This window comes from Cicer arietinum, chromosome 3, assembly GCF_000331145.2.
Source record: "Cicer arietinum cultivar CDC Frontier isolate Library 1 chromosome 3, Cicar.CDCFrontier_v2.0, whole genome shotgun sequence".
NCBI classification, from domain to species: Eukaryota; Viridiplantae; Streptophyta; class Magnoliopsida; order Fabales; family Fabaceae; genus Cicer; species Cicer arietinum.
This window is the reverse complement of record NC_021162.2, coordinates 50,315,361-50,327,864: the sequence shown is the minus strand read 5'-3', so window position 1 is coordinate 50,327,864 and position 12,504 is coordinate 50,315,361. Positions and strand designations below refer to the sequence as shown.

General features: G+C 34.9%; 2 protein-coding genes across 2 annotated transcripts in view; one reads left to right on the top strand and one right to left on the bottom strand.

Moving 5' to 3' along the window:
- Window positions 1-10,182: 10,182 nt before the first annotated feature.
- LOC140919797 (uncharacterized) lies at window positions 10,183-10,824 on the top strand. Its single transcript, XM_073366445.1, has one exon. The coding sequence runs from the start codon at window positions 10,183-10,185 to the stop codon at window positions 10,822-10,824; it is 642 nt and encodes a 213-aa protein (XP_073222546.1).
- A 1,274-nt stretch (window positions 10,825-12,098) lies between these two features.
- Window positions 12,099-12,504, bottom strand: part of LOC101497690 (F-box/kelch-repeat protein At3g23880-like) — a 1,671-nt gene continuing 1,265 nt past the window's right edge. The window contains exon 2 of the mRNA XM_073366444.1: window positions 12,099-12,425. Coding sequence (XP_073222545.1) covers window positions 12,099-12,425 — 327 coding nt within the window. The remainder of the gene's footprint in view (window positions 12,426-12,504) is intronic.

The window sequence follows — 12,504 nt, the reverse complement described above, 5'->3', positions numbered from 1 at the left end:
CGGTGAAATAAGATATTATTCTTAAATATGTGTTTTGGAAATTGTTGTTATAATTATGAAATCATTAACAGCGGTAGGTGCACCTAGTTACATTATTTTGATTAGGGAGAGTTACCTTTTAGAAAGAGTCGCCCCTACGAAAGATTTCATCTATAGGAGGAGAGGGTTATCAACGAGATGTAAGCTCCCTAATTGATGTGTGTTGATGCATTACGGGATTGAGAGGAGGGGGCTATCTATTAGATGGAGTCACCCCTAAGGGAAAGGCCATCCTTAGGAGGAAAGGGATATCAATGAGATAAAGTCGCCTCTTAGCTCTCAAGAATTTATATTTTTACCTGTTTGATTTTCTACGACTTTTGTTGTTGCTCATTGTGATTTCACTTTTCTATAAATTGAATTTTAAATATTTCTACCTTAACAGCTAAATTACAAGTTTAAAGATTTGAGATTTATCTATATTTTTGGCAATATTGTTTAATATAATTGCCACAAGATTGTAAAATAAATATTTGTGCCTTTTTTATTTTTCCCTTCTAGTTGATGGTGATTGGTGTCTCCTCACTAAGTCGTTGTGATTTACCCCTTCATGTTGTTTATTTTTATTTAGATTCACAGACAACGGACTAGCAAACTGTTAGTATATTCAAACCTCGAGCATACTTTTTTTGTAGGTCTCTTTGATCGAGGATATTTTTTTTAAAGTATGTGGAGTTGTGATGTATTTTATAGTTATTTTGAGTCAAGAAAGTCTTTTGTGTAATGTATTAAATATTTAGAGTATGCTCTTTGAATTATGACGGAGTTATAAATTTAAATAGGAATTTTATAAATTGGGAACATTAAAATTACAGAAGATACTCTATCGAAATTTTGAGAAAAATTATATAATTTTTTTGAAATGGTTATTTCAAACTAGTTAATTACTTAATTGTTAGTTAGCTGATAGGCTTGTCAGACAAGGAGTACAGCTTGTGCGCCAACCAAAGCGTTTAGTTTGTGGATTGTGACAAAGTTTGTATCAGAGCTCGGTTGTAGGTCCTAATAGCTGCAAGCATATCGTGATAATAGATTATTGTCATTAAATTGTGTACCCGAGCATAACTTACTTGCAATGGGTTATTACACTTTATGACAGTCTCATTTGTTGTCTAAATCAGTGTTTAAATTCATCATCAATATCTTTCCATATTTTCTTGTCGTCTTGTTCAACTTTTGATCAATGTTCTTTGACTACGTGATAATGCCACCCAAGACTAGGAATCCTACTATAAGGGAAATTGTTGATGAGTCAATTGTCCAAGCCCAATGCGCTCGTCAACGAGGTTGTGTTTCAGTCCGAGCTCAAAATCGGCGCAGAGCTAATGTTGGTGGAGATGGGTTGTATGTTGATGTTGAGGTGCATAGGAGGAGGTGCGGAAATCCAGTGATGGAAGAGTTTGATGCTGGTTTGTATGGATTACAACAGGTTGTATAACAACTTGTTAGGGTTGTCGTCTGACAACAACATGAGGGTAATCAAAGATATGAAAATCTCAATGGTTAACAAGAGGTTAGACAAGTTGAGCAACAAATGACTACTGCAACAAGGGGGATTGAGGTTACTTTATCAAACTTCATGAAGTTTAAACCTCCTTACTTTTATGGGTTTAGCGCGACTGAGGACCCACAACAATTCATTGATAGTCTAGAGCGGCTTTGGAGAGCATTGGGTTGTTCTGAGGTAAGAGCAGCAAAATTGACATCATTTCAGCTAATAACGGTGGCACGTGATTGATTTGATATAGTGTCACGTGGTAGACAAGTGGGGTCACCTCCGTTAGCATGGAGAAAGTTCTCTCAATTGCTCCTGACTCGTTTTCTTCCAGGGAGTGTTATAGATGGATTAGCTCATGAGTTTGAGCGATTGGAGCAAACAAAGTGTATGACAATTTCAAAGTATAATGCTTGTTTTACACAAGTCTCTAGACACGTTCCTTACCCTATCACTGAAGAAATGTGTGTGAAGAGGTTCATCAGAGGATTGAGGGATTACTTATTTAGTTATGTGGTTGGGTCGAATTGTTCTACTTTTGCTGAGGTTTTGGGTTTGACACTTCAAATATAGCAATGATAGAAGGAAAAATAAGGTACTTGATAAGATTCACAGAAGAAACAAAGGGTTGAATGATCCTACAATAACTATTTAAATCGCAGTGGTGGATCTATGTTTGGTTATCAAGGGCAACAAAGACTCATTTCTCAAAGAGGTGGTCATATAGGGCAGTCTTCTGGGACAGTGCAAAGTCGTAGATCATATTCTGGAGCAGCGTCACAATCCATTTGCTCTGAGAGACATTCCAGTGTTTCAGCTACACGTTGTTCTATTTATGGTAGGTTTCACTTTAGAAATTGTTCTAGATATGGTCAGGGGTGCTATAAATATGGCTAAGTAGATCTCATCACGAGGGATTAAAGTATAGACACAACACATCCATCCTCTAATTATGCATCAACAGCAACAACTTTGGCATCTTCTCAAGCTCATTCTGCATCCATGTGACAAAATGGGAATTCTTCTGTCAGAGGTTCAGAGACATCTCAGTAGGTAGGTAGAGGATTTGGTGGTAGAGGTCAAACACTAGCAGGAAGAAGTAAGGCTCGAGTGTTTGCTTTAACTCGTCGGGATGTTGAGACATTCAATGCAATAGTTACAAGTATACTTTCTATTTGTTCTAAACATGCTCATGTTTTGTTTGATCCTGGAGCTACACATTCTTTTGTATCCTCGTGGTTTGCAACTCGATTTGGTAAATGTTCATCTTCTATAGAAGAGGCTTTAGTTGTGGATACACTTGTTGGAGGAAATTTGCTTGCTAAGTCAGTGTATCGTTCTTGTGATATAGCTATTGAGGGTAAGGTGTTTCCAGTAGATTTAGTAGTTATTGACTTGATAGATTTTGATGTGATTTTTAGGTATGGATTGGTTGGATTTTCATCATGCCACTTTGGATTGTCATAAAAAAGTGGTGAAATTTGAGATACAGTGGAAATCAATCTTCTCGTTTTAAGGAGAACGTTGTGGGGTACCACATAACCAAATATCACCCTTGAGAGCTAGCAAGTTAATGTGAAAAGGTTGTCAAACATACTTAGCCTTGGTAAGGGATACACAAGTGGCCGAGGAGAAATTGGAAAAAATTCAAATAACATGTGAATTTCTAGATGATTTTCCTGAAAAATTTCCTGGATTTCCACCTAATTTTGTTTATTGATGATATCCTTGTTTATTCCAAGAGTAAAGAACACAAGTGACAACTAACGTTGGTTTTGCAAACCTTAAGAGATAAACAATTATATGCTGAATTTTCTAAATGTCAATTTTGGCTGGATAGTGTGGCATTTTGAGGTCATGTTGTGTCTAAGAATGGAATAAGTGATTATCCACAAGTAAGGTGGAAGTAGTGCAGAATTGGCCCAGACCTACCACAGTAAAGGAGATTCAGAGTTTTCTTGGTTTAGCTGACTATTATCGATGTTTTGTGAAAGATTTCTCTAAAATTGCATCTTCATTGACTAGGTTGAGCCAAAAAAAAAGTTGAGTTTCAATGGACTGATGCATGTGAGGAAAGCTTTCAAAAATTAAAGGAGTACTTGACGTCAGCACCTACTTTGACATTATCCTTAGGTGGTGAAAGTTATGCAGTTTATTGTGATGCTTCTAGTGTTGGTATCAGTTGTGTACTTAAGCAACAATGTAAGATTATTGCATATGCATCTAGACAACTCAAGAGGCACGAGGTAAACTATCCCATACATGATTTGGAAATGGCTAAAATAATTTTCACTCTTAAGATTCGAAGACACTATCTATATTGTGAAACTTGTGAGATTTATACCGACAATAAAAGTCTTAAGTATATCTTTCAACAACGAAATTTAAATTTAAGACAAAAAATATGGATGGAACTCTTGAAATATTATGATTGCAAAATCTTATACCACATATAACAAAAGTAAAGAGACCAACAGTTAAAGAATTTCAAGAAATTGTTGAAAGTGGAATTCAATTTTTACTTGATCATTCAAGGTTATTTTTAGACCATGTACAAATTCGCTCAACCATTGTTGATGATATCAAAGAAGCTCAAGGTCAAGACTCATACTTGGTGAATATGGTAAATAATGTTCAGAATGGTAAAATTTCAGACTTTTCAGTTGATTATGATAGTGTGGTGAGGTTGAAGTCTCCATTGTGTGTTCCAATAAGATGAATTCTGATAGTGTGGTGAGGTTGAAGTCTCCATTCTTCTTATACTATTCACCCAGGTTTTAATAAGATGTATCAAGACTTGAGATAATTGTATTTGTGGGAAGGGATGAAGAGAGACGTAGCAGATTTTGTCTCTACGTGCTTAGTGTGTCAACAAGTAAAGACTGAACACAAAAAGTTTGTGCGGTTACTTCAACCTGTTGAAATACCTAAATAGAAGTGGGAAGACATCACTATGGATTTTTTCACAACACTACCACGAACCCAAAAAGTTTATAACTCAATGTGGGTGATTATAGATCGGTTGACCAAATATGCACATTTCTTGCCTGTGAAGACTACTTATACTGCATCTCAATATGCTAAACTTTATTTAGATGAAATTGCCTCTTTGCATGGTATACCGATGTCTATTATTTCAGATCATATGGCCTAATTTACTGCTCAATTTTGGAAGTCGTTTCAAACTTCATTAAGAACTCTTTTGAAGCTTAACGTGACTTTTCATCCTCAAACAGATGGACAATCCGAAAGAACTATACGAATCTTAGAAGACATGCTTCGTGCTTGTGTTCTAGATCTTGGAGGTAGTTGGGATCAAAATTTTCCCTTCTTGGAATTTGCATATAATAATAGTTATAATCTAGTTTTCTGATGGCTCCGTTTGAGGTCTTGTACAGAAAACGGCGTAGGCCTCCAATATGATTATTTGAAATTAGAAAAACTAAACTAGTCGGTCCAGAGTTGGTTCAAGATGCCATTAAAAAAGTTAAGTTGAATCAAGATCGATTAGTTACAACTCAGAGAACATGTATTTCTACGTGTTTCACCAATGAAAGGAGTTTTGTCGTTTCGTAAAAAGGGGAAACTATGTTCAAGGTTCATTGGACCTTTTGAAATTTTAGAAAGGTTCAAATCGGTAGCGTATCGCTTGGCACTTCCACTGGATCTCTCAGGAGTTCATCCAGTCTTTCATATTTTGATGCTTTGAAAGTATCTTCATGACCTTTCTCATGTGGTTGATCATGAAGATATGTAGTTAGATGAGAGTCTATCATACGTTGAGTATCTGATAGCTATATTAGATCACTAAGTGAGACATTTGCGCTCGAAGGATATTGTTTTAATAAAAGTTCTTTGGCGTGGTTCATCTGGTGAAGAAGCAACTTGGGAACTCGAAGAAGTCGTCAGTGGAAAGTACCCACACTTATTTGAAACTCAAGGTCAACAATAGGAAAAAAATCAAATAAATTCGAGAACGAATTTTCATAAAGAAGAGATATTGAAACGCATTGTTTCAATTATTATTATTATTGATAATAAATACAAATAAATAAATAATTAAAACCAAACCAAACAACTCCAACCCCACTTCATTTTTTACACTTCACTTTTCCTCTTTCTTCTTTGTCTCTCTCACGGACAACTTCCCTACCCCCACCTCCATTTTTCTTTTCTTTTCTTTTCTTCTTCTTCTCTTAACATAAAGTCACAAATTAGTATCCATAAACTCATAGGAAGAATATACATTCCCTAAGTATATTTTCTCATATTTTCACATGTTCTTGGGTAGAATTTTTGGGTTAGGGTTTGTGCTCTAAAGAAGGAGAAAGGTACCATTTCTTGAAAGGTGTTTATTGATACTCTTTGAGGTAAATACACAACTCTAATGTTAGTATGAATCTCTAGAAGAAAAAATGTAGTTTGCTTAAACATCTTATTTTTGTGTTTAAAGTAGATTTAAAGGATTTTAATGATTTCCTAGAGTTAGCTAAACTCTAGAATAATGTTTTCGAAAGTCTTGAGAATATTTTGATACTCAGATTTTTCAGCTGAGATCTTGTCGGTTACTCTGAGAGTTGTTGGAGAACAAATTTAGGTGATTCTCCATAGTTGTGAGTAGACGATGATCTTTGTCATATTTTTATTATGCTATAATTATTATTTTACTCGTTTTCTATGTTAATGTATTTATTTAAAAAAAATTAGAAAAGACAACCTTTGAATTTTTCTCGATTTTATTCTTTATTTATTTTCATGGTCTTTGTTATATAATATGTTTGTAGTTTGATTTAATTATGAGTTATAAAACATTTAAATACCGAATTGATGTATAGTTGAATATGTTTTCCATGACTTACGATGAAATGAGAGATTATTCTTAAATATGTGTTTTGGAAATCATTGTTATAATTATGAAATTGTTAACGGCGGTAGGTGCACCTAGTTGCATCGTTTTGATTAGGGAGAGTTATTCGTTAGACGAAGTCGCCCCAATGAGTGTTGTCATCTGTAGGAGGAGATGGTTATCAACGAGATTTAAGCTTCCTAATTGATGTGTGATGATGCGTTGCAGGATTGAGAGGAGAAAACTATTCGTTAGATGGAGCCACCTCTAAGGGAAATGTCACTCTTATGAAGAAAAAGGTTATCAATGAAATGAAGCCGCTTCTTGACTCTCAAGAATTTATATTTTTACTTGTTTGATTTCGTATGATTTTTGTTGTTGCTCATTGTGATTTCACTTTTATATAAATTGTATTTTAAACATTTCTACCTGAACGGTTAAATTACTAGTTTAATGATTTTATCATGTGTATACTTTACTTAGAATTATCTATATTTTTGGCAGTATTGTTTAATATAATTGCCACAAGATTGTAAAATAATTATTTGTATTTTTTGTGTGTTTCTCTTCTAGTTGGTGGTGGTTGTTGTCTCATCACTAAGTCTTTGTGACTTACCCCTTCATGTTGTTAATTTTTTTTAGATTCACAGGCAGCTAAGTAGCAAGCTGCTAGTATATTCAATTCTCGTTCATATTTTTATTGTAGGTCTCTTTGATCGATGGCCCTTTTTGTAAAATCTGTTGAGTCGTGATATATTTTGTAGCTATTTTGAGTTTAGAAAATCTTTTGAGAAATCTTTTAAATATTTATAGACTTAATTGCAGTTTTAGTCCCCCTATTTTAGCTGAATCGCGAAAGTAGTCCTCCCATTTTGTTTCTCTCTAGTTTTAGTCCCCCAAACAAAATTTTGGTCCAAAATTTGATGAAATTTCATTTTTTTTTTAAAGCCGTACTATACCATTTAAGATCATATATTTCAAGTACAATTGATGCAAGTGAGATATTGAGGCATGGTGTGACTTAAATAAATGAAAAAAAAATTTCATTAAGTTTTGGACCAAAATTATGTTTGAGGGACCAAAACTGAGGAGAAATAAAATGGGGGGACTACTTTCGCGATTCAGCTAAAATAGGGGACCAAAACTACAATTAAGCCATATTTATATTATGCTCTTTAAATTATGATTGAGTTATTGAGAACATTAGTTAGTTGGCTTGTCAGACTAAGAGTACAGCTTGTGCGCCGGTTACAACGTTTAGTTTGCGGGTCGTGACAAAACCCTTAATATTAAGCACCTACTAAAATAAATTTTATAAAGTCCTGACATATTATCTCATTATTGTTGTGGGTTTAAATGAAGAGACTCGTAGGCTCAATGTTTTGTTAATTGAAATATTTTTTTTGAAATTTATTTTTCTCAAAAAAATATCGTAAAATTTTTTCAAAAAAATCTAAAATATTTTTTTATGAACAAAATCAAAAGAATTTTTTTTTTTTTAAATCAATTTTTTTTTTGAATTATTATAAATATTTTTATATCGGAAAAAAATTTTGAAACTTTTTTGAAAAACTAGACATTCTAAGCCCAAAAAATTTTAAAGGCTTTCTGGTTTCAGGAACTTTCATTTTATAAGTCTTTTAAACTATGAAATTTTTTTGCCTCTCCAACATGTGACCACGGTGAGATTATGAAATTGATAGATCCACTGACAACATGGATTGTATATACAATGCTGGCAAAACGACATAATTAGGAAATTGCAACGGGTTTCCATCAAATGATGCACCTTCCAGGTTGCCAAGATCATGGCAAAGATTGTCAAAGTTGGCATGAAAAAATTTCCACACTTCAGAGTATAAAAACATGAGATTTCACACCAGACAAAGTTCAGCAGTCAGAATTACTTGATCAAATGTTTACTAATATATTTGGCTATATTAAATATTATTCATAATAAGTCTTAATTATAGGCTACCAAGATAAATCCATAAAAGTTTTTAGTGCAAAATGTTTTCAATCTCGGAAATAACGTTTGTTCATAGAGCTACGGAGGCTTTAATTAACGAAGAAACGATTGAAAGCGAAAATAGTTATTCCCTGAGCCTGCAAATGAAATAAAATAAATACTATTGTCAGAAAGAATTCAAAACACAAATTTCCAAACAACTATAAGGTACATGAAAAAAAGTAAACATGAGATGAATGTGTTCTTATACTACAAAATACATTTTAGCATAGAAGCTAAGTAGACAAGTAATTAAAACTGATGCTCAAACACGGTTGTAGGCGCTATCTGTCATCACTGCGATCGGAATATCTATCATATGTCCATTACAATTTATGAAATCTAAAATCAAACACAAATTCACTAACAATAAGTAAACTTAACAGATACCTATATGGAAAACTCAGTGATATAATACAGGAGTAGCATTAAGAAAATGCTTTCAAAACTCCTTGTATGCAGACACATTTTGATAGAACACTGCAAATTAAGAGGAATGAGGCCCAAAGAATAGGGCTCACTCAACCAAGTCACACACTTCACATACATTCAGTTTTTAGAATGATTAATGGAGGGAATAAAAGCTAGTAAGAATGTCTTTTATTCTACTGATATTCCATTAAAGAGGGGAAGTGAGAAACACAGTTTCAAGAAGGATGAATGAAAGGAATAAAAGCTAATTAATAATGTCATTTATTTTATGTTATAAGAAGGAGAGAATAGGAAGAAGGAAAGATATTCAGAAAATATTCTAAGAAACAATTAGGGGAATTCTTTCTCTTGTTAGGAGCAATTCTGCTCTGATTTAGGAGTTCTTAGAACTCTGGTTTATTTCTTTTTCTGCACTTTCATATTTCCAGCATTGTAAGAGCTTCAGAGCTCATCAATTCTAGTTAATAAAATTATGTTTTCTATCATTGGTCCGACCTGCCGGATAGAGATAGAAGCTAGCGAAACTGAATGCCACCGAAAATGTCTGACAAGGTTGAGGCTTTGGAGATAAGAATGGCTGAGATGGAAGGTTCAATGTGTCAAACCTTTGATGAATTTCGTCATGCCATTTTGACAGAGTTTGCAAAATTGTTGAATCGGCGTACACCTGGGATGTCGCAAATAACAGAGACCGAGGAGCCAATTACGGAATACAAGATGGCAGGGAAGAAGGTGGAGCTGCCGTCAATTGATGGTGACGATCCAGTGGAGTGGATCATGCGAGCAGAGACATATTTTGAGGTACATGGAATATCTGAAGAAGTGAAGGTTCGTTTGGCGAAAATTAGCATGGAGGGAGCAACCATTCATTGGTTTAATCTTCTATGTGAAACGGATGATGATCTCACATGGTTGAAGTTGAAGGAAGCGCTGATTGAGAGATATGGAGGAAGAAAGAGCGATAATCCATTCGTGATGTTGAAACAGAATTACGGGGCGTGTTGAATTACAGAGGAAGCGGAGCTCGTTCGCAGAACAAGAAAGGGGGAAGAGAAGGAAGTAATGGGCTTACTAATAGAAATGGGTTCGCAGAACAAGAAAGGGGGAAGAGAAGGAAGTAATGGGCTTACTAATAGAAATGGGTCTGGACTGGGTTTTTTTTCAGGCCCAAACAAGGGAAATGCAAGTCTTGGGGGAACCCAATCCAGAAATACTCTAACTGGGTCAAATCCTAACCTAGAATTAAGCATGCTATAAGGCAACCTTAATCGGTACCAAACACGAACAAATGGCAATGAGGAGCGACGGGGGAACCACGAAAATCGCAATCAGGGAACTAAGCATCTTCCATATTTTGAATTAATGGATCGTAAGGCGCGAGGCATCTGTTTTCGATGTTGGGAAAGGTTCCATCCTCTTCATCAGTGTGCTGGAAAACAGTTGCGTTTGGTAATTCTAGGAGATGATGAAGTGACGGACGAGGCCGGTGAAGTCCTAGCTATTGAATTGAAGGAATGGGAGGAAGACGTTGCAGTAAGATGCAACTCTGCAGTGCTCTTCAGAATAGAAGACGAAGGCAAATCTCAAAATTGGTTCCCTTTTCCCCTACGTTTGGAAGGTACCGTGAAGGGAATACCGGTCACGATGATGGTGGACACTGGTGCTACTCACAATTTTGTGACTCCTCAAATGGTTGCAGTTTTGCAGCTTCCAGTAGAACAAATCCCAGTTACGAATGCAAAATTTGGAAACGGTTCCCGCGTGGCCATAACAGAGAAGTGTGGGAAGTTTGACATTCAAATTGGAAGGTTTCAGACCACTGTTGAAGCTTACATAATGGAATTACAAGGTGAGGACATGATTTTGGGAGTGGCTTGGCTGCATAAGTTAGGCAAGGTGTTATTTGATTGGGAAGAAATAGCAATTTGCTTGGACTGGAAGGGGAAAACTGTGAAGCTACAGTTTCAAAATCCGGAGAATTGGAGAATCAATCAAGAAAAATAACTTAATGTTGTTACCACAAATATACTAAAGCCAAGAAAAATTATAACATGGGAAGGGAATAAGGAAACCATCAGCTGGGAACCTGGAAGTCTGCTATAGAATCAATGTCTTAATGTTAGCCTTGAGGACAAGGCTCATTTTGAAGCGGATGGCAATGATAGAACACTGCAAATTAAGAGGAATGAGGCCTAAAGAGTGGGGCCCACTCAACCAAGTCACACACTTCACACACATTCAGTTTCTAGAATGATTGATGGAGAGAATAAAAGCTAGTAAGAATGTCTTTTATTCTACTGATATTCCATTAAAAAGGGGAAGTGGGAAACACATCCAGTTTCAAGAAGGATGAATGAAAGGAATAAAAGCTAATTAATAATGTCATTTATTTTATGTTATAAGAAAGAGGGAATAGGAAGAAGGAAAGATATTCAGAAAATATTCTAAGAAACAATTAGGGGAATTCTTTTTCTGGTTAGGAGCAATTCTGCTCTGGTTTAGGAGTTCTTAGAACTCTGGTTTATTTTTTTTTCTGCATTTTCATATTTCCAGCATTGTAAGAGCTTCAGAGCTCATCAATTCTAGTCAATACAATTGTTTTCTATCATATTTCATCATAGATTTTCATATACGGTGCCACTTAGTGTCAAATGTCAATGCATATGGAGAAATAGGATGACTGAAATTGAGAAACATGGTGATACAAAAAAGTTTTGATAGTGATAACAATAACACAAATGAATTTTACTGATGCACAATATGTTACAATATGGTTATCCCAATCTTACAATATGTTAAGACAATGATACACAAACAACTTCTCAAAAAGATAATTTATTTGGTTTGTTTTTGAGATAGGTACTAGGAGCTACTTGAAATATCAACTAAAGCCTTTAAACATATTATGAGTACAAAACTTTCTGAGATTGGCCCCATCTATAAACAAACACATACTATTAAAAAAACATAGTGATAACAGATAAGGCCAGGCTCTAAAATGTGTTAACAGATAAGGCCAAGCTCAAACATATCACAATCCCAAGAAGGGCATTGAAATGTGAAACACAGCAAGTCTTTTAAGAAATCGCTTTGGAATTTCACGACTTCGTCGAACCTTGTCCTCAAAGAACATAAACAGACAGAAGCATATAAAATAATAGACTACAAGTTACTCTAAAAAAACAATAACCCGGTTTCGACCAAGAATTAGACCAAAGCCAATAAAATTATTGTGAAATGACAAGAACTTTAAAGTAACATAATGAATTAACATAAAATCAAACAAGTAAATAGTTGAAATACTGTGGTCTATTCAAAACCAAGCTGTCAATGTAATCCTTGGCAAGAAGCCACTCAATTTCAATGCTAATGTCAGTTATATTTATCTCTACTCTGTTATCTCTCAAATTATATAGAAGTGTTTGGCTATCAATACTCCATGCCAATATCAATGTATCATCATTCCCATTAAGACACAATGGAAGCAAGGCCAATCGAGAACCATATTGCTTCAAGTCAATAAGGACATTAGAATCAATTGGAAGACTCTGATAACTAATTTTAAGGAACTGATTCCAAGAGTCTTGAACTCCAAATTCCTTCATCTGCCATATAATAAAATGAGTTCCATCAAAATCATGAGAAAAACAAAGGGAGTCCATCAACACAGCAAGAGTCGGTTCA

Excerpts from the sequence above, each read along its gene's own strand:
- LOC140919797 (XM_073366445.1), top strand. The coding sequence starts at position 10,183 with ATGGATCGTAAGGCGCGAGGCATCTGTTTTCGATGTTGGGAAAGGTTC.